General features: G+C 36.5%; 3 protein-coding genes across 5 annotated transcripts; 1 reads left to right on the top strand and 2 right to left on the bottom strand.

The window, feature by feature from the left end:
- The first annotated feature begins 1,537 nt into the window (after nucleotides 1–1,537).
- On the top strand, nucleotides 1,538–4,782 carry LOC129793844 (sodium-coupled monocarboxylate transporter 1-like). The gene is made up of 3 exons (XM_055834289.1): nucleotides 1,538–2,255; nucleotides 3,145–3,775; nucleotides 4,277–4,782. Exons 1-3 carry the CDS (start codon nucleotides 1,567–1,569, stop codon nucleotides 4,769–4,771), a joined length of 1,815 nt encoding a protein of 604 aa, XP_055690264.1. The 5' UTR covers nucleotides 1,538–1,566; the 3' UTR covers nucleotides 4,772–4,782.
- Nucleotides 4,783–9,525: 4,743 nt separating this feature from the next.
- LOC129793845 (endoplasmic reticulum metallopeptidase 1-like) lies at nucleotides 9,526–19,183 on the bottom strand. 2 transcript variants are annotated; one of them, XM_055834290.1, is made up of 8 exons: nucleotides 18,923–19,183; nucleotides 17,366–17,502; nucleotides 15,197–15,758; nucleotides 11,762–12,663; nucleotides 10,924–11,306; nucleotides 10,677–10,839; nucleotides 10,061–10,558; nucleotides 9,526–9,991 (listed from the first exon to the last, which is right to left on the bottom strand). In XM_055834290.1, the coding sequence occupies exons 2-8, from the start codon at nucleotides 17,366–17,368 to the stop codon at nucleotides 9,818–9,820; spliced, it is 2,685 nt and encodes an 894-aa protein (XP_055690265.1). In that variant the 5' UTR covers nucleotides 17,369–17,502; nucleotides 18,923–19,183; the 3' UTR covers nucleotides 9,526–9,817. The 2 variants fall into 2 exon arrangements, with proteins under 2 accessions (XP_055690265.1, XP_055690266.1); XM_055834291.1 differs by lacking the exons at nucleotides 17,366–17,502; nucleotides 18,923–19,183 and adding an exon at nucleotides 17,114–17,318.
- An 865-nt stretch (nucleotides 19,184–20,048) lies between these two features.
- On the bottom strand, nucleotides 20,049–23,179 carry LOC129793856 (transmembrane protein adipocyte-associated 1-like). Of its 2 annotated transcripts, none has more exons than XM_055834313.1 (4): nucleotides 22,593–23,179; nucleotides 22,307–22,529; nucleotides 22,160–22,232; nucleotides 20,049–21,021 (listed from the first exon to the last, which is right to left on the bottom strand). In XM_055834313.1, exons 1-4 carry the CDS (start codon nucleotides 23,177–23,179, stop codon nucleotides 20,279–20,281), a joined length of 1,626 nt encoding a protein of 541 aa, XP_055690288.1. In that variant the 3' UTR covers nucleotides 20,049–20,278. The 2 variants fall into 2 exon arrangements, with proteins under 2 accessions (XP_055690288.1, XP_055690287.1); XM_055834312.1 differs by having other exon boundaries at nucleotides 22,617–22,906.
- Nucleotides 23,180–23,270: the final 91 nt, after the last annotated feature.

Below are 23,270 nucleotides of genomic sequence, written 5' to 3' on the forward strand. Positions count from 1 at the left end.
CTGAATTCGATTAGTTCGACGATCCAACAAGTTTTTTGGGGGAGATTTATTTACTTTAGTATTTGATACATTGCATAAAAAACTGGGTTTCTCAGTTGGACATTGGCCTTTAGGTGAAAAAAGTCAATAGATGGCGCCAAGTGAGGTGTGTGTCTTGGGCGTCTTGGGTAAGTTACTGGAAATCAAAAGAAGAATTAAAAAGGATTTTTATCTCAATTTTTTGAAGCTCTAAAAATCAAAAATAAGTTGAAAATCTTCCGATTAAAGAAATTAAATTAAATGGTAAGTAAATTAGCATAAACGTGAGAGACTAGCTTTTGTACAGACCACCAACATAGAGTCTGCATACCCGTCTAAGCTAAATCTTGGACAAATACCAACGTAATGCAAATTCTACATCCAAAGAACTTCTTAATGATTTTATTTATTCAATTTATGCTATCTTGTCTCAACTGTTTACACAGCAACGACTAATTTATTATCATGTTTTATTATTTAGTATTAATTTCTAGAAACAGTTGCAAAATATCTTTGATTCAAATTGATAAATAAAAATTATTAAATATTCAAGTTAAAGAGAATCATAAAAATTAATTTTCTACCTCCCAAAGAAGGGAAAAGAAAGTTTCTTTCAACTTCCTCTCCTTGGAAAGAAAAATCTCTCCGGCGTTGCACGTACACATTGACCCCCCAAAAATATCCTTAATTACCCCATGGAATGGTCTCTAAACATTTATTTGACCATTGTTTGAGAAAACTTGTATTAGTGAGGAACAATCGCGGTCAAATAGCCATCAAAATGGGCCCAAAGTGGCTTCGAAAAAAACAATAATTTCTGCCTGATTTGAGACTATTTGGATGGTGCGAATGACACCACCGCAGCGATTCCAGCAGAGTCGAATCAAGCTTTGAAACAATGCGTGAGCGGAAGTTGAAAAATCTCCTCGATACTCTGCGTGACAAAACTCCCAAATTCAAATGACTCAAAATGCGGTACTAGAAATTCAATTGACCGCACCACATTTTAACGGAAACTAAGCAAAAGAGAAATATTAAATTAATAAAAATAAAAAGAAATTCTTCACCTTATTCCATGCAAAGAGATGGAGTAGAGAATATGGGGAAATTTCTGTGAATCATTAATTTATTTGTTGTGGGAAATTTCCTGCATAAAATACTGGTTTCAATCACAATACTTCTTCAAGAACTAGTGTGGCTCTATTTTTACGACCCATCTTCAAATTAAATTGATTTCTGTTATTTAAATTCATTTTTTTTAGTCCCAAAAGACTCCTTTAATCTCAAAATTTTCAATACAAATCGCACCTACTTCTAAATTGCTGCATTTGAGCACTTAATCTTTATTTATTTTTAATTCCCAACAAGAGCTCACCTAATCACTCACAAAAGAGTTTTCTTTATCTTGTACTCGTGCTTCAAGCACCGAGTGACTTTATCTCCCCGCCACGGAGATAAAATCTTTAAATTATGGAGGAAAAAAATATCTCTCAAAGAGTCTGGAACGCGTATCAGTTGCATTTGAGCTTCCGTGGAAGAGATCTCGCCATGACTGCGGATCTTGAGAGATTTTCTACTCTCGATTTTTTCTTTTTTGCCATAACTTTCCTTCTTTCCTCCGCGATCGGGCTCTACTATGGCTTCCTGTCGCGAAGGACGGCCAATACGCGCGAAGAGTATTTACTGGGTGGGCGGAAGATGGGCCTCCTGCCCATTACAGCCTCCCTCGTGGCTACTGTTGTTTCGGGATCAACAGTCTTGGGGCACACAACGGAAGTTTATGCCTTCGGGACTCAAGCGTGGCTTCTCTTCTTCGCTTTCTCTGGAATGTCCGTGATTGCTCTGAAGATTTATCTTCCTGTTTTCCTGGAGATTGGCGAATTGTCCAGCTTCAAGTACCTGGAGTTGCGCTTTAGTCGTTCTGTGCGGTTATTTGCGAGTGGTTTGTTCACACTCACGTCACTTCTGTTCCTCCCCGTGACTGTGTACGTGCCCGCGTTGGCCTTTCACGAAGTCTCGGGGTTGTCGGTGCACCTCATCACGGGCCTCCTGACCCTCCTGTGTGTCTCCTACACGGCCATTGGGGGCATAAAGGCCGTCGTGTGGACTGATGTGCTGCAGATCACGCTCACGGTCCTCTCGTCGGCCACAGTGGCGATCGTTGGGATAAATCAGGTGGGAGGACTGGAGAAAGTCTGGCGGACGGCTGATCAAGGAGGGAGGCTCATCTTTTTCAAGTAATTTCTTTCTTTTTATTTTTAAATTTTATTCTTCTGTGTTGTTGAAGGTTCTTTTGTGATTTATTTAAGTAATTTTTGATACAGTTGTGGTCGTACAAAATATCCTTTCTTTGCTTCTTTTAAAATTCTCGTGAAGTTCTTTTGAGATCTTTGGCTAGTTTTCCAAGAATATCGTTTTCTTTTTGTGGAATATTTTCCAGTTTATTAAATAATTTTTGGAGAAGCTCTTGTGCACTGTTGTGGCCATAAAAAATGTTCTTTTAAATATCTCTGAATTTTATGATGAAAAGTCATATAAATATTTAAAGGATTTAAAGGGTTCGTGAACAAGTTAATTGTCCTTTTTATTCCTTTTACCTTATCCTACAGATTTTTACTGATCATGAACCATTAAATAACGTTAAGATACAAAATAATTAACCAAATCATCTAAAAATCTTAATTTATTGCCACGAAAGGGTTAAAAAAATCTTGTGTAGAGAAAGAATGAAAAATAAATATTTTCTTGCATCTCTGAATAAATTTTAAAGACTTTGATCTTTCAGGTAAATTTTTATTCAAATAACATTTTGAAGCAATTCAAGGAGAAAATGAGATAAGAATTTGACAAAAAATTATCACGAATATGTAATAAAATCTTTTATCAATTTGCGGCTAAACCAAAATATTTACAAAAAAGATTTATTCCAAGAAATACAATTTATGCTACATTTATGAGATTCAACAGATGCGGCGATAATTTAATTTAGAAGTCTGGTTGAGGGTCAGTTGCGGTGATGATGCAATGACTGCTAAAGCTCTCTTACTGCATTATTTGTACGACCACAACTGTATGGATTTGAAGGTGATTTTTGTGTTAAAAAATGATAAAAATCTTGGTGTTTAGCTGGAATCCTGACCCAACTGCCCGTTCAACGGCTCTACAGTACTTCATCAGTATGACTGTTGTGGCTGTTTATCAAATTGGGATCAATCAGACCAGCATCCAACGCTTCCTGGCGCTGTCGGACATGCGAAAGATTCGTTTTGCAATTTGGGGCCTCACCATTGCCTTCAGCCTCATCCTCTTCCTCTCCCAGACTATTGGGACTGTCATCTATGCCACGTACGAAGCGTGCGATCCCTTCCGGTCGGGGCAGGTGCAGAAGATCGATCAAATCCTCCCGCACTACATCGAGCACACTGCCAGCATCTTCCCCGGCTTCACGGGGATCTTCATTGCGGGCATCTTCTCGGCCAGCCTCTCGTCCACTTCGTCCTTCCTCAATACTTTGAGTGGCAGCATCTACGACGACTTCCTGGCGCAAAGATTCTTCCACACAGCCACCGAATCACGTGCTAGTAACATCGTCAAGCTCATTGTGGTCCTCCTCGGGATTTTGCAGATGTTCCTGCTGCTGCTCATTGAAAAATTGGGAACAATCTTCAATATGACAGTGCAGATGATGAATTTGGCCACAGCAGCCCTCCTGGGACTCTTCACGCTGGGAATGCTCAGCAGGCGAGTTAATAATAAGGTATGAGATCATCTCCCGAAGCTTTCCTGAGAGTTTTCTAATAATTTTATTCTTTGTCTGTCTGGCAAGTCTCGTAGGAAGGTAGATTGTCATACAGAGATTAATTAACATTTTATTCTTTTTATATAAATTGCATTCCGCGTTGATAAACAGGGTGAGATGAAAATTCTCTGCTGGAGATTTTTTCTTAAAAATTCTTTACACAATAAAATTGTTTTTAAATAATCTTTTGAATTTTAGATTTTTTTTAAATGAGAAAAAAACATTAAAAAAAAACTTTTGCATTTTTTCCACACTCTGTAATTTAAATTAGCTTTGATTTATATACTCCAAAGCGTTGATTTATCCACGTAATTGCTCATGATAAATTATTTTATAAATAATTCATTAAGCGCCAGTAAAGAAAAATCAATAAAATTAAACATTTTTTGCATAAATTTGCGCAATTTATTAAAGGATGAAAAACAAAGGAAAGTAAAATGATTTTGTTTTCGTCTGCAGGGTGCTCTCTGTGGCTCCACTGTGTCCATCCTGGTGGTGGTGATGCTCATTGTGGGTGGGCAGTACAAGAAACCCGATCCGATGCTACCCCTTCGAACGGATGGATGTGATTTGGGTGCTTCAAACGCCACAAATTCCCTCCTCCTCATGGATGGATTGACAACGATCACAATGATGCCTCCTCTACCGTCGTCGCTGTATGAGGAGGCAGCTGAAGACATTCCGTGGATTTTCCGGATTCATTTCTTGTACCACGCCCTCATTGGCTTTATCCTGAATCTCCTGGTTGGGTACACTGTGAGCCTCCTCACTGGTGGGAATCGCATTCCAGTGAATGAGAAACTCCTTGCCAAATTCCTCCGGAAGAAAAGCCACCACAGTGCAGGTGAAGAAGAAGAGAAGAAAGCTCTTAAATCAGAGGAAATTAGAGAAAATGGAAAAGTTATAATTTTCCAACAGAATATCTTGAATAATAATAAATCAATTAAGAAATGAATTAAAGAAAATTCGTTTGATCTCAAGAAAATTTTCAAGAATTTACACTTAAGCATATACTTCATGTTAGCAGCAGTTTCACGCAGTCTACAGAGAGGGCATTTTGAATGTAACGAACTTTAACTGAATATTGTGAAAAATTCCGTCGCGAATTTTTTACAGGAATATATCCGATTTTTTGGAAGACCTCGGCAAAAGAGAATTAAATTTCCTCGCCAGGTCCTTAGTCCCGCGTTACTCACAATAAATGGAAAAATATGCAAAGGATTGTGGCTCATTCGCTCTCTTTTTTTCTGCTAAATTTAACCTTTTGAAAACATATAGAATTTTTCCAAGAATGTTATAAATTCACATATTTTTCATAATATCTTTTACTTTTAAAACTTCTATCAATAAAAAATTAATAGATTCGGTTAACGAACACATTTTTAGTCCAAATATAGAATTCTTCAAATTTTAATGCAAAGAATTCGGTTTAAAATAACATTCTTAAGGACACAAATCAATTCTCAAAGGGTTAAAAATATTTCAAAATAATTCACGAGGCATACAAATAATATTAAAAAAAATTAATCAAAGAAACAAAAATATTTTAATCTTTAATTTAAAAATCATTGAAGCTCTAAAGGTAAAATTAAATACAAACCTTTAATTTTTCTCTCCTAAGAAAATCTCCAAGAATTCTATATGAAAATTCTTTCAAAAATTGCGTTCTCTGTCTTGTTCTCTGCAAAATGGTTTTCACTGGTTGAAGAAGAATTTTTTGTGAATGAATCAATTCATTGAGAAAAAATATCTTCGCACTTCTCCTCACAATTTGCATTTTCTTCTGTAAGATTATTCTTCTACCTTAAGCCGTTTTTCTTCTCTTTCTTTTATTTAGCTCCTGTGAGAATCCTTCTAAAGAACAACAAAAAATGATCAAAAAAATTGATTTTTAAAGAAAATCTCTTTAAAAAAATCTTCCAACCAAATGAAAATCTTCCAAAAATTCTCTCGCAAAAAAGAAGTTTTTCTGACAAAATCTCATTAATATAGGAAAAGTAAATATTTGTCACTTTTTTCATCACAGAGAGGAGGAGAAAAAATTAACATTTTATGAACATGAACGCGTCAATTTTTTCGTTCATACGCCACTCACGTCTTCCGTCCTCCCTCCCTTTGTCGCTCTACTGCGGGGGAGCAGCAGTGCCGGGGGGACAGGTATAGATTATTGTAGGTGAGAGAGCTTATTCACACATTTTAGCCAAGGAGAGAGAGAAGAAGCAGCTAAATGAAAAAATAAAAAAAATGCTGTGAAGAAGCATTTGGATGAACCCCACCATTTGAGGTTCCACGCCAAATGTTTAAACATCCACTATTTAAATTTCTTTCCTCTCCTGGACATCTTCAGGTGCAACCACAAGTCAGTTGGTAGCGATCGTGTGATGGGATTGGAAGCAATTTCCACAAGAAAGAAGCTTCCTTCCCTCGTGACAAACATCTCTCTTTCACTGATTTTTTTTTCAAGTTGAAGAGATTTTTTTTTGGTGTGAATTTGCTCAAAGAGTTGTTTTTTTTTTCATTTCGGGTTGAAGAAGAAAAATAATAATTTTTCTTTGACAGTGTCGTATTAATTGGTGAAGCATGAAGAAAGATTTCAACGTGAAATATCGCACAATTACCCGCGGAGTGTTGTGAAGGAGAAGAGATTCTTCTTGGTCACACAAAGGGGTGTTTATCTGTTGAAAAAAAATGTACCAAATATTCGGATTTTATGAGAATTTCTATAGAAGGATTAATGAAAATTTTGTTATATTCTTGAGAAAATTTGAAGAATATCTTCAGAATAAATATCATTTGTAGGTATTCCATTTCTTTCAGATTTCTTGCGGAATTTTGCATTCGACAATCTTTTTAAAAAGAAATCGTTAAAAACTAATGATAATTATATATTTCACGATCTTCATCATCATCTTTATCACGATCTTTATAAATTAAATCATTGAGAATCCTAAATATTCATCTAAAGATTCTTTTTCTGTGAAAATATTTAAAATTTTCACTAATAAATCCAAAATATTCGTCATTATTCGCCAAAAATGCTCAATATTCGCACCATAAACGAATTCTTCGTCAATTTAAAGGAATATTTGTGTCACAAATCGTCTTTACTCAACAAAAAATAAATAAATATTTATCAATAAATTAACGATCACAATAAATCATTTTAAATGCAAAATAATCGCCAATAGCCGAATAATCTATGGAATAATGAGCTCAAACATTCAACAGATAAATATCCCTTTGCTCTTTGAGAGATAATTTCGTCAATCTCATGCGAGTGATCTCACGTGATTTTGTATGAGAAGATTTTTGTGTTTAAATTGAGGGAAGATCGCATGAGATCGCCGAGGATCGCAGTGAATTAATTGAAGAAAGAGTTTAAAGAGACAAAATAGGAAGGAGGGAAAAAATTGACGAATTGGCAAGATGTCGGCATAGCTGATTAGGTATTTGATATCACCAGCTATGCTGCATCCAGTCAATTTGATCAGTTTCAACCGCAACGGTACGATCGTGGCGCAAAGATATATCGATCATGTGGCAATTCAATTAGCACATTTTCTCCCAGCAACATTTTTTTCTCTCTCTCCATTGGAGGAGATCTTCAATGACTACAAACGGCCAGGCAGGCAGGCACAGGCAGAGAGTAGCAGAAGCGCGTCTGTAATAAGTATATAAAAATGTTCGAAGCACCATCTTAATAGAATTTAATATTTAAATTTCATCATTTGTTTGCTCAACACATTACACATGAAAATGGGAGAGAAGTAGAGAGTGGCTGAAGTGAGTCGTCTCTGTATGCGCCCCTTCACGCGCCATGAGATGCCACAGAGAACCTCATTTAATATACCGACAGAAAAAAAAATAATGATCACGATCAACGGACTTTTTGTCAACGCGATCGTGAAGAATTTTCTTCAAGTTCCCAAACAAAACTTTCTTGAAAAAGAAAAAAAGAGTTTTTTTCATGCAAAAGATCATCTCACATCTAGAAAATAATATTCTTCTTCTAAACTAAAATTTAAAAAAAACTCTTCTTCACACCTTCTCCCACCCACAATCCACCACACAACCATCAAATCCATCCATTCAGGAGGAATTTCAAGAAACCCGGGAAGCCGGCAACGTGATCGCAATGCCTAATTCGCGCCACAGCACTCTTCGTGGCTCCCTCATGATGGTTGGTGCTGGACTTGCTCGTTTACGCGGACAATGGGTTTTGGGATATTTGGTCACGAATTTTAATTTTTCCACCTCACATTTGAATTGAAGAAAACCAAAAAAAAATGAGTCTATTCACCTCCATTTCTGGTCACAAATAATATTCTTTTTTTTTTCATCCCTCGTGCATTGCTTTGAATTTTAATAAAATTTATTTTATTAATCATTCAATGCAGGAGAAATATTATTTTTCTTAATAATTATAATGTTTGAGTGAGAAAGAAAAGAAAATCAAGTACAATTGTTTAGGGGAGTATGGGCTAAATCTGGCATAGTTTGAAAGCTTTGAAAATTGCAAGAAAAAAACTTCTTTATTTTTACAATTTAATTGATTCGGTCAAAAGAAGATTTTTAGAACTTTTTATGCAAAATTTGAAGAATTTCGGTTTATAAATGACTTTTTAAGACATTTTTAGAGTCAAATTGATAAAATTTCAAAGAGTCATATTTGAAAATTAAAGGAAAGTTAAAGAATAAATAAAAAGGTAAAAGTCTGTAATTCTTTCGAAGAAAAGAATAGATTTTTTTTTTCAATCGAAAGATCAATTAGGAAAAATGAAACATTTTTCAATCAAGCCTTGTTTTTTTCCGTAAAATCAAACATTCTTGATCCTTTAATAAAGCCTTAAAGAATTTTTCTTAAGAAAATTTTTAAAAAAAATTCTTAATTAATTGTACGTAATTCTAAAAAATATCTTTAATTTAAAGGTCTTTATTTAAAGATTAAGATAAACGAGAAAAATTATCCTGTAAAACAGAGAAAAAATTAAAAGATTAAAAGATTTCTCCTAAAGTTAAAAAAAAAAGAGAATTTCCTTGGAAAAGTATGAGGTAAATCATAGAAATTCCTACAGAATATATGAAATAAGTAATAAATCATTCTAATTGTTTTTAAAAGATTGATCCTGATAAATTTATTCAAGAGTAAGGTTTTTCTGGAGAGAAATTTTAACAAGTCTTTAGACTGCAGACAAGTTGGGAAATTCTCCAATGGAACTCCGCAGTTCTCCATCATTTTTCCAACTTGAATTCTCCGTTTATTTCTTTCGAAAAAATCTAATAAATTCATTAAATGAAATTGAAGAAATTTGATTCATCCCAAAAAGGTGCCAAAGTGGCCAAATTACCCCGCTTTCCCCTACTTATTCACTTAAATTATTTAGTTGAATGAAAATTCCTTAAAGCTTTCAAAAGACTCCTTTTTAGAAGACCTTAAAAATGTTTCCTAAATAAATCCCAAAAAAAACTTTCTAATTTTCCCCAAAAGCTTCATCGTAGCAAGATATTTTTTTTGACCTAAAAATAGATTTAAAAAAAAACAGTCAAAATAATCAAATTAATCTCTTTAAGATAATAAATTCTTCAACTCTGTTAGACTTTGGCTGTTCACTCGATCTCAGTTCTCTCCGTATCACTTCTTTGTATATCGCAGGTACTTTTGCCTCTCCTCCTCCTTCATTGTGATTGATTGACAAATAAAAAAATGATTTTTAGACTCACTTAAAATTTATTCAACAACTTTTTATAATCACTTTTGATACTAATTTATCAAGTTTCTTGCTTCTTTGATATAATTTGTTTATTTTTTTTTCGTAGTTCACCACTTTTTAAGCTAACCTACCAACCAGGAATCCATTTTTTTCATCTATAAACTATCTAAAAAAAACCGCTTTGGAGGAATTTTATGTGTTAAGAGTTTTTTCTTTGATTACCTTTGGAGCGAGCGAGAGAGAGAGAGAATAGGGGATGAAGAAATGTTTATATAGAAAATGTTCTATTCTAGAATTTATATGAACGCAGAGCACTCGTCCAGTATGTTGCTGTTGTCCACGTTGGGAAGCGACTCATGAGGTTCGTTAGTTGAGGCGTTGTCTTGTTCTTCCCATGTATGAAATGCCCACTCAATGTAATATCCAGCACTAAGTCTTTGTCAATGTTGAACTTTGGAGGAACCTTTGAACAGAAAAAAAGAAATTTTTATTCAGAACTTTCTTCATTTTCTCTTTGCTTGTGCAGGCTTACCTTAAAATCTAGATGGAAATGCCAGGGTTTTGGCTCGAGACTACTGTGTGAGTAGTAGACAAAGTACATGTTCCGCCCGTTGTATTGATGTGTCGACGCGAGTGGCTTCTCCGGATCGAGACTCCACGCTTGAAGCTCAATCCCCGGCAGCCCGGCAAACATGAGGTTCATATGATCGGGCCCAGTGCATGTGAAATTCATGCGAATAACATCTGTGGCAACGTGCACGCGCCCCGTGAGGCGTAGATCAGTCTCAATGGGCACCTCAAAGGTGGGTGCTTCGATGTAGTGCGTTTTGAAGATGAAATTCATCACAGGAAGTGGATACGGCATGGCGCAGTAGATGCCACGTGAGCAATCAACCACTTTGGCTCTCTTCATCTCACTCACAGCCATCTCCACACTCTCTGGCGTATTGATGTCCATATCGATTAGCCAAAAGCCCGCATCGTGATCCACAAGCTTCCTATTCTCATCGTAGAACTTCCTATCCACGTTCTGGGTACAAAGAATTTTTTAGTTTAAAAAATTTCTTGCAGCTTAGGTCTCTTTCTCATTTTATATCCTAACATTTATTGTTTTTATCCAATTCAATCAAGAGAAAATAAAAACTTACCGAGATAAAGAAGCGCTGTGGCGCCAGGGAGGTAACATCTCCGGAATATGGGAAGCCCAAGTCAGTGAGAAGGAGCACAGCTAGTGCCAGGAATGTAAAACTAGCTGGAATTCTCTGTAGGATATGTGGGAATTGTGCCACCAAAACTAATTGACAGAAGAAACTGCAAAAGAATATTTTCTCAATTCCTAAATCTAGAGAAGAGAAAGACAAAGAAAAAACTTCCGGACAGAAAGCCGACTTTTACCTAAAGAGAATACCAAACATTGCACAAATCATCGCGGCGATTATTATCTCGGAATTAAAGGCACTTCCTGTCCTACCCATTGTCGGGAGGAACATCCCAATTGCACCCAAATCCAGGTAGAAGGATTGCACGAATGGAATTCCCAGTAGGAGGATGTAGAGTAGGAGCCATTTGAGGCTTCTCTTCCTCGCATCGGGGAAGAGGCGATTTGAGATGAGACTCTGCACGGCCGAGAAGACAACCCACAGAAGAGCAATGAAACCCGAACGTATGCCCAGGGTGTACGTAACGAGGAGTAGGAGTGTCCAAAGGATCTGTATGGCGTCGTAGTAGACTTGAAAGAGTGTCCAAATGTTCGGGATACTCTTCTTTAGCTGTCGCACCTGTAGAAAAAAATTACTTTTGTTGGGAATTTCACGTGGAGGAAGCGATGGAAAAGCAGCTTTGAAGTTTGTAAACTTTTTTTTCCTGAACAGTTTTATGTGTTTCCCGGAAAGTGCCAAAAGTGACTGGAAGATGTGTATTCATCCTGCCCATTGAATTAGGATGTTTCTAATGTATCTTAGGAACCTATTTTTTAACATCCGGCTAATTTTTGAATTCATTTAGGGATCAAAATCTGGCCATTTTTTAAGACTCAGATTTTGACCGCTAAATGTAATCAAGGATCAGCCGAGGGTTAAAAAGGAGGTTCCTAAGATCCCTTAGAAACATCCTGATGCAATGGGCAGAATGGATACACAACTTCCAACCACTTATGGCACTTTCCGGGAAGCAAATAAAATCATTCCGGGAAGAAAAATGTAAAAACTTCAAGTTGATTGAGAAAGATTCAAACCCCAAAATGATGGACAACAGCCATGGAGACACTTAGTGTTGGAAGCACATAGAGGAAGTAGATCCATATGGGACGTGCATACCATGACATGGTACGCCCCAGGACTGTCAGGGAGAGTGCAATTGTGAGGCAGCAGGCAAAGGCGAGCACCCACCCAAAGCACTGCACCCCAATGGCCTTCATCATGGCAGCATAGTAGGTGGTCTTATCCGTCCCAAGACGCTTTGCAGCCCGCATATTCCGATGCACGGCGAAAGCTGAAAGAGCTGCCGCCAGGATGCTAATCACCGCCGTGAGATTAGCACGCCAGCGCACCATAAAAGCTCCCAACATATCGAAGAAAATGAGATCATTTGTGCTCGTATCGGTGATCTTTCGTTGATCTGTAATCTCATTCAGCCCACGCAGCAGCGCCAGGATATTATCCCCAGTCCTCTGCAGGCTTCCCAGCGGAATCTGATCCACCGTATCGTACTTTGTGTGATAGACATACCCATTGCTACTCCAGGCAAAATCCACCCCAGAAATATCTCCAAAATCACGAAAAACCCGGAAATCCGTATCCCCGGGAATAACACCCGATTGGAAGATTTCCTGCGCCAGTGTGGAAGCATACGGATATGGGACAACTTGGGAGTACACCTCAAGGAGCCACGGATTATTGGGGCCAACTTGAAATAGGAGTTCCCTCCCACCGGCTCCGCATGCTTCCAAATTAATAAATGCCCGCACATCTTTGGCCCATTTGTGCTGCGTTATAAATCCATGTGAGGCCTGCATAATATTCTCTTCGGCCCCATTGAAGAGAAAGAGAATATTGTAATTTAATTTGAGCTTCGTCTTCAATACAACCCGCAGAAGTTCCAGGAGAATTGCACAGGCAGCCCCATCATCGGAAGCACCTGCAACACATTGAGATTATCCCCTCAGCAATGAATAAACATCTTTTTGCAAATTATCACTGCTTTGCCACACACTCAACTATATTTATGTGCAAAAAATCACACCAATGTGCCATTTGGGCCAGACTTTTTTGATCTTTAATTTTGTTCTTTTTGTAGGGTTCTTTTAGAGAATTTCTAGAGCAATAAAAGAAGCAAGAAAAATGTGTTTAGAATTGAAGAAATTCCACGAATGGGCGAGAAAATATAAAAGAAACTGAGACAGAGATTAGGGCTTTTTTTTCAAAGCTCTATCTAATTTTAAGGTGAATAAAACAAAGCTTGAAGAAGCTTAGAAAAACTATAAAAGGAAAAAACTTTCCAGGAAGTTCCAGACATTAAAGATTAATTAAGAAAAAAAAATAGTTCTTATTCTATTTAAGAATTAATATGTAAGAAACTTAATTTATCTGTCTTAAAAATAAGTAATTTATGATAAAAACAGACAATTTAAAAATGAAGAAAAAATAAATAAATTTTGCGAGCATTCGTAGATTGTCTCTTCGCCTTGAATGCTCATAATTGTTGCCTTTTCCAATCAAATCAATTTTAAGCGATGACTAATCTTTTAAGGGGTTTCCTGCTGATCTAAAAGGTTTTTCTTTCTCCTTAAATCGTCTACAATAACTCCCACTCCTTTGAAAAATAAAATACAAACTCCCTCCCTGAATTTTCATTTAATTTCCCTAAAAATATTTTCCTTTCTGTGAATCACTCCTATACTTCTAGTTCTAGTGATGATGGGGGAATGTGCGTGACCTCTGCGGTCAAACTGCCATTCCATCGATACCATTCACCCCAAAAAATAAAAAAAAAGAAAAAGTGAATCCCAATCGATGGAAGAGATAAAACGGCCGCTTTTTTGGAGTCAAAGAAAAGAGGTAAACACGTCGCCTTTCTTTTAGTTTTTTTTGTGAAAAATTCTGATAAAAAGAGATCATTTTCCTGCCACACCAAAATTGATTTAAGCCGGCACGCGCGTTGTGAGAAAGTAAATTTGGACACAAGAAAAAGAAAGAAATTTTGCTGTTCATTGGTGCGGAGCAATCTCATAGTTTGGCTTTAGTTTGTTTCTTTTTTTTTGGTAGAAATTCTCAACTCATAAAACAATTAAATCAATTATGATGGAGTAATGCGTGAAGAAAATTCGTTCCCACCACTCTTTATATCTGTGTGTTCTCTCGGTCACTCAATGGACAAGCACGATAGTGAAATTATAAGATTAAATTGCAACTAATTTGGAGGGAAATAAATAAAACGCGCGGGAAGTTTGAAATTTGCATGAGGAAAGAGGAAATTGTTGGGAATTTTATTTTAAGAAATTAATCAGAACAGAAGTTGACTTAAAAAAACTTCTCAGCAATTAATCTCAAGAATTTAGTTAGGAATTGGCTTTTTTTAAATGCTCAGAAAATGACATCAAAATTTCCTTTGAAATTTTGTTCTAATTCCTTAAGAAATTAGTCTTCAAGAACTTCAGAAATTACTTGAGAAATTCATTCATTCAATAATATTAAAAAACCTGACAAGAAATTCTTAAAAAATCTAAAAAAAAAATTGAGCAAAAAGTTTACTTAAAAGAATCTTAAAAATCAAGTTAGAAATTGATAAAAAAAGGCATAAAAACTGATTAAGAACCTTCTGATAAATTCTCAAAATTAAGTAAGAAACTTGTTAGAAATTCATCAGAATCAGTTAAGTAAAAATCTGTTCAAAAACTCTTAAGAAATTCATAAAGATTCAGTCACAAACTGATAATAAATTCATATGAATTGGATAAAGAATTAGATTAGAATAGTCTTAAATTGGTTAAAGAAAGAAAATGTTCTTAAAAAAAGTTCTGAAGATATTTATCTTATCTTATCTTATCTTATCTTATAATATATAAAGCTGAAATGTTTGTCCCTTTAGACGTGTACTGTACATATCCTTCAACTACCACCGCAAAATATTTTTCACTTTCTACGTATACTTCAGCTGTACAACATTTATTGGTTAATTAATTAACATTATCCATTAATTTATATATTTTTCACATCTTAATATATACTTCAGTTGTAAAACGCTTTACATAGTACCTAATAAGATGAACAGTTTCAGTATTTTTTTTTAAATTTTAACCATATACTTCGGTTTCAAAACAAGATCAGTGTGAGTATAAGTAAAGGTTTTACGATATCGCATGGTACTGGATGATATTATTGATTTGCCACCATTGTGCCATATATACTCCTGCCATTGAGCCATTTATGCAATTTATTATAATTTATTTTTTATGCCATTTCATTGAATTATTTTTTTGAACTATTTTATTTTACATTTCTCTGAAATTTATTTCTTTTGAGATTAAATTTTTAAGCAAATAAATTCTAAGAAAGAACATCTTCAGAAATTCTTTTAAGAAACAGCAAAAGATTTCTTAAAAAATTGGCTTAAAAATTCATTCATTCAATTAATCAAAAAATCAACTCATAAAAGCATTGAAAGGACTCACCTGGGCTATCTGGAACAGAGTCAAAGTGACAATTGAGCATTAGGGTGTGCGGAGATTCCTCCTGTGCGTTAACTTTCACAATTAAATTCTGCACATCGTTGTACACATTTGTCATGCCGTCGAAGAAGGTCAATGGGAATGCTCCACTGACCTTCTGGACATCAACTTCAACCCTGAATCCACTCCCAAATTCCCCAATGATGCTTGCAACATCCTCTTTGAGCATCTTCACAGCCAACACTTCATTCTCATAGCTTCCCGTGACACGTGGCCCAATCCCCGTGAGTCGCACCAAGCTTCCCATGGCGCGTTCTGCGATAAATCCATCCGGATGTTGGGGTTCATCCTCAACACGTAGCCCACGTGGTAGTCGTCGCTCCAGCACTGTGACAACGAGAAATGTTGTGAACATGAGAGCCACCACGGCGTACAGGAAGGTATTTGGGAGTCGTGCACGCTGCTGATCACCATGCTTCTCCTTCTGCCCCCGCCGTTGCTGCTGCTGCTGCACTTCCGGCACATTATTGCGCCCGGAACGCTGACGAATCCGCGATGGCTCATCCTGCAAATTCCACGAAAACAAACACAAGTTAAGAATAAAAATTCCTCATCAAAGTTTTATTTTATTTTCCTCTCAGCGATAGCGCCCCCCGCACGAACAAGATAACACTGTGTCAGGGTGGTGGGGACGGGGGATTTCAAAATCATGGACTTTTGTTGGTTGCGGTGGCTGTTGTGGAGCAATAGGAAGCCATATCATTACAGAGAGATTATTCCGGCTTGATAGTGATGTGAACCTGAAGATCTCTCGCGTACTCCCGGAATGACGAGGTAATTATTATTTTTTCTCTCTTTCACTGTTTTTTTTTTATTTGAATTCTGTAGTAAAATAATAAATACATAGAGAGACGAAATAATAATAAAATACTTATCATTCCTCACAGTTTGTGCGCTCGTTTTGTATATAGTTAACCCATTTACGCATGGAGATAGTTTTTTTTGTTAATAAATTTAAATTTAAAGAAAAAATAAAATTAATAAATAGAACATTAGGAATAATCGTTAGAAATTTAGAAATTATATTACTGGTTAAAAGTTCTTTAAAAAAAATCGTTAGAAACGGTACAAGACAAAAATTGTTATACATTTGAAACGTTAGAACGTAACAAACGTTGGAAAATCGAAAAGAAATTTTATGAGTCGTTAGAATATTAAAAGATCCGTCAGTAAAGCTTACGTTGATCTCTCACAAATGATCACGAGAATGTTCAAAGCATAAAATATTATTCGTTAAAAAATTCAGGGGAAAACTGTCAATCGTTAGAATTTCTAGAACATATCAATCGTTAGAAATCCGTTAGAAATGATTTTTTTTCTACCATTAAAATAAATCTTTTTCTCGACTTTTTGCCTTTTGCACTGTGGTTTGATTATTTATTAATAATTCCTATGAATTACAATCAATATTGTGCGGAAAATCCCGCATTTAAAACATTATTGAATGTACAAAGAGAGAGAGAGAGAAAATGGCATTTTATGATATAATTACACACAATCATTTTCTTTCAATGGAAATGTTTATGTATTTTGCAAAAGAATCAAAGCGGGAGGGAAACCTTCAGCTGCATCGTGGAAGCACCAGTCAATCACGCAAAAAGTAAATAAATAAATTATTGGCGCGAATGGGTTAACTCGCACTTGATGTGATGTTCATTGAGGAAAAATGTTTTATGTGAAAAGGAGCCAAAAAGTGCGAGTGAGATGGAACTAAAAGGCGCGACATTTTCAAACCCTCCTCTCTCCCTTCCAAAAATAACTCTCATCATGAAAATAGAAAAATTATTTTTATACGCGATCTGTTCTAAATGAAAATACCATCGCAAAAAGATTTGTAGATTAAATCTAATAATTTCAAACCATTTTATGTTATGTGCTGATGAGCCCTCCTGTGTGTTATGTTGCCTAATGTTGCGCGACTAACTTTTCCAAGTGCAAACGAAAGACTGACTTTATGGTGGCCCACAGTGTGGTGGACCCAATGAACTGGCATCAATTATCGCAGCAAAACTGATTAATCTCCCTCTCACCACGAGGGCTGATAAGATTAAAGTAATACCTACCTACCTGCCTAATATTTCTTTCTTTTTTTTTTTTCAATAAAACACTCACCATAATTCCCGGCCGGCGTTCACAAAGTCATTGAAAGTAGGTGAGGAGGATGACCCATCGGCTTGCCTCCTCCTGATCCAACACACACAATTTCACGCACACTCACTTCACGAAGCTCCGTGCGTGCCGTGACTCACCTGCAAAGAAAGAGACACGCTGGAATTCTTATTTCATTCCTTCCTCTTCTTTGCACTCAAAAAAACATTTTTTTTTTCATTCAATCAATCATGATTTGTGTGCGCTCCTCGCGTGAGTCGTGTGTGTGTTTTACCTTTCATATATATTTTTTGTTTTATTTATTCCCCCTTGATAAGAGATAAGAGTGAAAAGGTAAAGCCATTGCGCTTTCCCCAATAAATACACACATATTTAGTTGAAAATATTTCTGTCGCATTGGATGTTAGCCAAAAGTCAAAAAGCAATTGATTTTGGGGGGAGGTTCTTGCCCTTTTGTGTGCCACATAAAACATACATACATAAATGTAGGTTGTCTACATAATACATAATCGAAGGGGAATCGATTTATTGAGCCCCAAAATGCTCCAGATTTTCATCTTAAGCCCTTCTTTGAATCTCCCTTTTTATGAGGAGAAAAAATCGATGAGGAAATACGTTGATTTGGAGGTTTTTTAAGGATTTTTTTTTTTGAAGGAGCTTCATTGATAAATGAGAAGATTATTAATAGAAAAAACCTAATTGGTTCTAATTAGATTACAAACAAAAATATTAACCCAAATGGGATAGAAAATGGATTAAAGTATTGTATTTATTGAGTTTGGGGGTATGTAATTTATTTCAGTCAGAAAATAAGAGTTTTTATAAATAAAAAATATTCTTAGGCTGGAATCATATTTTCCAACTCAAAATAGAACTTTTAGCTGATTGAAAAAAAAAACAATTTTTAACAGAAACGATTTATTGTTCTGCTAAAAAAATTTCTCCACATGCCCTTAAGATTTTTTTATTGATCAAAAAATTTTTACTGACTATAATAAATCTCCTGCTAAAAATATTTTTTACTGCGAAATAAATACTCGGCTGATTGAAATAATTTATTTTTCTGATTATGTTCTTTAAAACTCTTTTTTAAAAAAATCCCTGAAAAAATTTAATTTATTTCTGAAATTAATTAATTCAAAATAAATTACAATTTATGCTCGGATTTATGGGTCACTGCAATGATCCTACTCCACGTGATTACCTCCCCCCCTGCCTCTCTAGAGCTCTTCTTCCTTCCTGCTTTGCAAATTGAGGAGATTCTCTTCCACCTGCTCGCCACTTTCACCGCATGTGGTTGTGCTATTGCTCTCGCTCGTACACCTGCACTCGGGTGTGACGTAACGATTGCAATTCCCCCCTCCCCCCTCTTGCGCACCTTTCGCACTTTTCCACCCCTCCTCCCACCGCAAAACCAGGAAAACTTTCAGCAAAAGCACGAAGAGATTTTCCCCCCAAAGAAATAGAGAAGAATTTTGGAAGAGAATTTTTACATTGAAAAAAAGAAATGGGAGCGATCAACAAAGTAAAATTCTTTTCATATATGTAATAATAACTCACACGAATTGGCAAGCAAGGTTGGAATATTTATCTCCCTGAGATTTCGCGATGCATTTTCACAGCACAATTGAGCCCACAATCACCGGCTAAAATGCCGCATAAACACACACGACCCACTCTACGGACACCCAAGCACTATTATTCGTCACACAGAATATTTTTATTTAATCACAAATGCTGGTATTTTGATAAAAACTCCGAGTCTCTTTTCTTTTGTGTTTTGCTCATGAATGATTTTTCAATGCGATGGACACAGCAATGTGAGTGAGATGGAAGATGCAGACTTTTATTACTTTCGTAGCAAAATGAAGTTTCTCCCCTTTCCGACAGTTTTCATTGTTTTATTTCAAATGTTTGATTTGAATTATTTTTCCGTTAAAAATCTAACTGTAAGGACGCTTTCAAAGTTTTAGGTTATGTGATGCGGCGGCCATTTTTTATTGTTAGTTTTTTTCGGGGATTTTAAGGAAACCCACAGAAGCTACAGAAAGTAAAAATTCAAAAAGAAGCTTCGCAGGGCAAGATAAAAGATAATACAAAAATTGCAGAAAGAGCAAATAGAGTGAAAATAATTTTTTTCTTAAGACCGCCATTGTGATTTTATGTATTTTACTTTGAGAAAATTAAGAAATATTGGTTGATTCTGTTGAAAATCTTTTTCTTTTCTTACGATTTGTCAGTTATAAGAGTTTTAGTACTCTAAGAAAATTCTTTAAGGATTTTAACAGTTCATACCATTCTTTTATCACTCTAAAAAAGAATAAGAGAAGATTTTTTTTACAAAAACGTTTCAGGAAAGTCTTCTAAGATTCCTATTGAAATACTTTGAATCTTTCAACTTTTGAATCGTATAAAAAGAAAAGTTTTTTAACAGAATCGTACCCTATAAAATTCTATTAAAATATTTTTTTAATGTTATTAAATTACTTAAAAAAAATCCTAAAAACGGTTAAATAATTTTTTTATATCGGACCCCTAAATACGTAATCGTAGACATAATTTCATTGCCGACACGTCTAGATGACGCTTCCGAAGAGAGAAAGAGCGGGAAATTTAAAATAAAGAAAATAGAGAAACAGAAAAAAATTAAAACCATCAAAATTAAATTTAAAAAAAACTCTCAAAATTATCTTTACGTTCTTTATTTAAAACGGAGATTTTATTCACTCTGATTAACTTAATTTGTTCACTTTGCCATTACATACATCATAAACTTTTCCTCTTATTACATTTTTTTCTTCTTCACAACAATTTTTCCTTATTAATCCTCATAAGCTATTGACTAGATTCTTTGGGTGCGCGCTACAAAAAACCTTTCTTATCATTCTTTTTTTTATCCATTAACTTCCTCTATAATTAATTATTCCTCGCAACGAGACCCCCAAATTCCCCGCGCCCGCTGAATTCAATTGACGAGGAGGACTCTATGCTGTAGCCGGTAATACTGTCTGGGCTCTGGACTCCGCAGAGATTGATTGAGGCATTATTGTTGGCCGCAAATTGGGTATTTTCGAAGAGACAGTGATTTGGGCAGATAAAATCCGATTCTGTCTTGAGACTCGTGAGGCTTTGCTGCTGCGGCAGGGAGTAGTGCTCATCCTCGAGCGCATCATCCACCTGGGTCTTGTAGGAGAAGAGAATTGTCGGCTGAGAGATACTGAAGAACTCCCGGAGGAATGTCACGTAGACAAGGGGGGTGTAGAAGGTGAAGTAGAGGCCACTTGTGGCATCCAGCAGGCACAGACCTTGCTCCACATTCCAATTGAGCAGCCCCGCACCCACAGCCTGGAGCCCATCGAGGAGGCAGAGGGTGGCCACGTAGGCGTAGAATGAACGCTTAGCCGGTAGGGCGAGGTAGTCACGAGCACGTGTGCACGGCAGGAGGAAGATAATCAGGTAGATTGTGGCAAAAATGAGGGAGGTGACAAAGAGAAAGAGCATCCCACCGTGCCCAAATAAATCCAAATCCTTCGACGGAATGTGGAAGGCATCGTCCGGAAGAACGATATCCAGGGCACCCTGAGCCAGTGAAAAAGCCAGCGAAATCACGCATGTTGTCACAAGAACAGCACGGATGCTGTTGCGGCTGTCCAGGTGGCCTTTTTGTGTAAATTTTTATTGAAATTTATTCATTACTAAATTACTTTTTTTTTAATTGAATAGAAAATAATTTTTTTGAGGCACTTCCGGATTTTATCGTGTCCGGATCTGATTTATTGGGCTCTTGAATTGCCCAAGAACAAGAATTTTTATTTAGAAAGAAGTCTTTTTTTTTTTAAATAAAGTAATTGATTTGTCTTTGATTTGACTAATTTCATTCATTTTCTGGTAATTTCATGATCCGGGAACTTTAAAAGAATTTTCGGAATGTTGATTTTTGAGGACTTGTGAATGTTTTTAAGCATTTTCTATGACATCTCAGCTCTTAAAGTATGTCAAAAGACCGAAAGGATCCCATCCAGGACATTCACAACAAGACAAAATAATTCAATTCCGGAAGCTACAATTTTTCTTTCCGGGAGTTCAAAATTTTTATAAGAAAAAAATCATTCAAAAAAGTGAAACTGCGGAGCATTGAAAAACTTTATCAGAAGATGAATAATTTCAATGTTTTTGGGCATTTTCTAAATGTACAAAAAAGAGGTCATTCGTCGCTGAAATTACCACCGGATAACATATTTTATGAGTAATTCGGTGTGTACATTTTGTGTGGCCAAGAGGCCCATTAAATTGTCGTATATTTAATTTTTTATGAGGTGTGGAAATGAGAAGAAAAAGGGCGAGGTTCATGAACCAAAAATAACAATTGGAAATTTTCTTTTTCTTTGCTTTCCATTCTGCGTTAATAATTAATATTTTTGCGAGCATTCCGCGAATTGCTTGAGGCTGGAATTTTTAGAACTTTTTTAGAAGAATTTTTTGGGGATTTCCTCGAGATTGATTTGAGAAATTTTAAGGAGTTTTCAAAGAACAAAATGATAAACTTCCGGGAAAATCTGTACCTTCCAATCTTTCCCAATAAGAGGATGGGATGAGTTATTTAAACAGCTGGAAGGTTGATAAGAAAAATCAAACCTTTGCCCCCCCTTTGTGATTGGAAAACAAAGAATAAGACGCCAGAGACGTCACCCTGTGTGTTCAGGTGTGTCCCCAAATGGACTCAATTGAATGCCCTTGAGGCTCTTGGGGGGCAGTGAAGCTGAAAATAGAGAGAAAAAGAAAACACCAAAAACTCACCAAAGGCCAGTCCGAAGATCACAACGCTCATTTCGGCGGAAAGCAGGGAAAATCTCACGGCAATCCACATAATCTGCAAACAAACAAAGGGATGATTAGCATTAGGTGAGGATGATTCTCACAGCCCAGGAAATGTGTGGAACAAACCTTATCGGTCATACCACCGAAGGATGTGGCTGCATTGACGAGCATCGACACAAAGCACCGCAAAACACTCATCAGCACACATGCCCAGACAATGCCGTAGAATGTGAGGAAGATGGGAGAACTGGTGGCTCTCAGCTTGAGCCTGGCTCGATTGAAACGCAGCCCCAGGAAGAGGAGAAACAGGAGATTCGGAATGAAGATCACAACGTCCCAAATTCGAATGCTGCGCCAGAAAAAACAAAAGTTATTCAATCAGGAAGCCTTGGAGGCACCCGGAAATACATACCCAGATGAGGAGAACTCAACGTACAGCACCAATTTGCAGAAAGATTCGACATTTTGCATTTCTTCGAATGGAGAAAGTTCCTCATCAGTGGAATTACTCCACTCAACACTATCGAATGCCATTACTGCACCCACTGACACTATCGTGCATTCTTCTTCACCTTTCTCGTACTGTTGCTCCTTCTTTTCTTCAGCGGAAATTGACGTGAAAATGGGGGGAAAATTGTGAAAATTAATTTGCAGAGTATTTTTTGCACACAAAAAGTCTTTTTGTGTTGTTTTGATCTGACATCTGTGACACAATAACCCGAAGATGGTGCACGATGGTGGGGTTCGGCACATCTTCGTGCTCTTCGTGCCACGAGCGTATGCTGCACGTGCTGCAAAAGCATTGTGTACGCCCCGAAGAAGAGCCGAAGGAATAGCCGAAGATTCACGAAGCGCCAACCAGTCAGCTGTCAAAACGCGCGTGAACTTTGCACATTTTTTTTGCTTCTCTTGTGTTAGAAAATCATTCCATTTTCCGCTTTTCTTCACGCGTGTTGTGTAAATTTTGCCCCACACGCGATACCAACGAGTGCTGTGCATCCACCACGACCAATAAATCCGTGCCTTTTCTCAGAAAATTCCCAAGAAAAAGTGTTTTCCGCGGAAGTGTTGAAAAGCGAATGTTTGTTGG

This window comes from Lutzomyia longipalpis, chromosome 3 (assembly GCF_024334085.1).
Source record: "Lutzomyia longipalpis isolate SR_M1_2022 chromosome 3, ASM2433408v1".
Classification (NCBI taxonomy): Eukaryota; Metazoa; Arthropoda; class Insecta; order Diptera; family Psychodidae; genus Lutzomyia; species Lutzomyia longipalpis.

What these genes read in the sequence shown, in the direction of transcription:
- LOC129793844 (XM_055834289.1), top strand. Translation starts at nt 1,567, where the DNA reads ATGACTGCGGATCTTGAGAGATTTTCTACTCTCGATTTTTTCTTTTTT. An exon ending in GGGAGGCTCATCTTTTTCAA is followed by an intron (nt 2,256 to 3,144) that starts GTAATTTCTTTC and finishes CTTGGTGTTTAG; the next exon opens with CTGGAATCCTGACCCAACTG. An exon ending in GCAGGCGAGTTAATAATAAG is followed by an intron (nt 3,776 to 4,276) that starts GTATGAGATCAT and finishes TTTCGTCTGCAG; the next exon opens with GGTGCTCTCTGTGGCTCCAC.
- LOC129793856 (XM_055834313.1), bottom strand. Translation starts at nt 23,179, where the DNA reads ATGCACAGCACTCGTTGGTATCGCGTGTGGGGCAAAATTTACACAACA. An exon ending in GTTGAGTTCTCCTCATCTGG is followed by an intron (nt 22,530 to 22,592) that starts GTATGTATTTCC and finishes TTTCTGGCGCAG; the next exon opens with CATTCGAATTTGGGACGTTG. An exon ending in GATCTTCGGACTGGCCTTTG is followed by an intron (nt 21,022 to 22,159) that starts GTGAGTTTTTGG and finishes TTACACAAAAAG; the next exon opens with GCCACCTGGACAGCCGCAAC.
- LOC129793845 (XM_055834290.1), bottom strand. An exon ending in ATGTTTGGTATTCTCTTTAG is followed by an intron (nt 10,840 to 10,923) that starts GTAAAAGTCGGC and finishes ATTCTTTTGCAG; the next exon opens with TTTCTTCTGTCAATTAGTTT. An exon ending in ATTTCCATCTAGATTTTAAG is followed by an intron (nt 9,992 to 10,060) that starts GTAAGCCTGCAC and finishes TTCTGTTCAAAG; the next exon opens with GTTCCTCCAAAGTTCAACAT.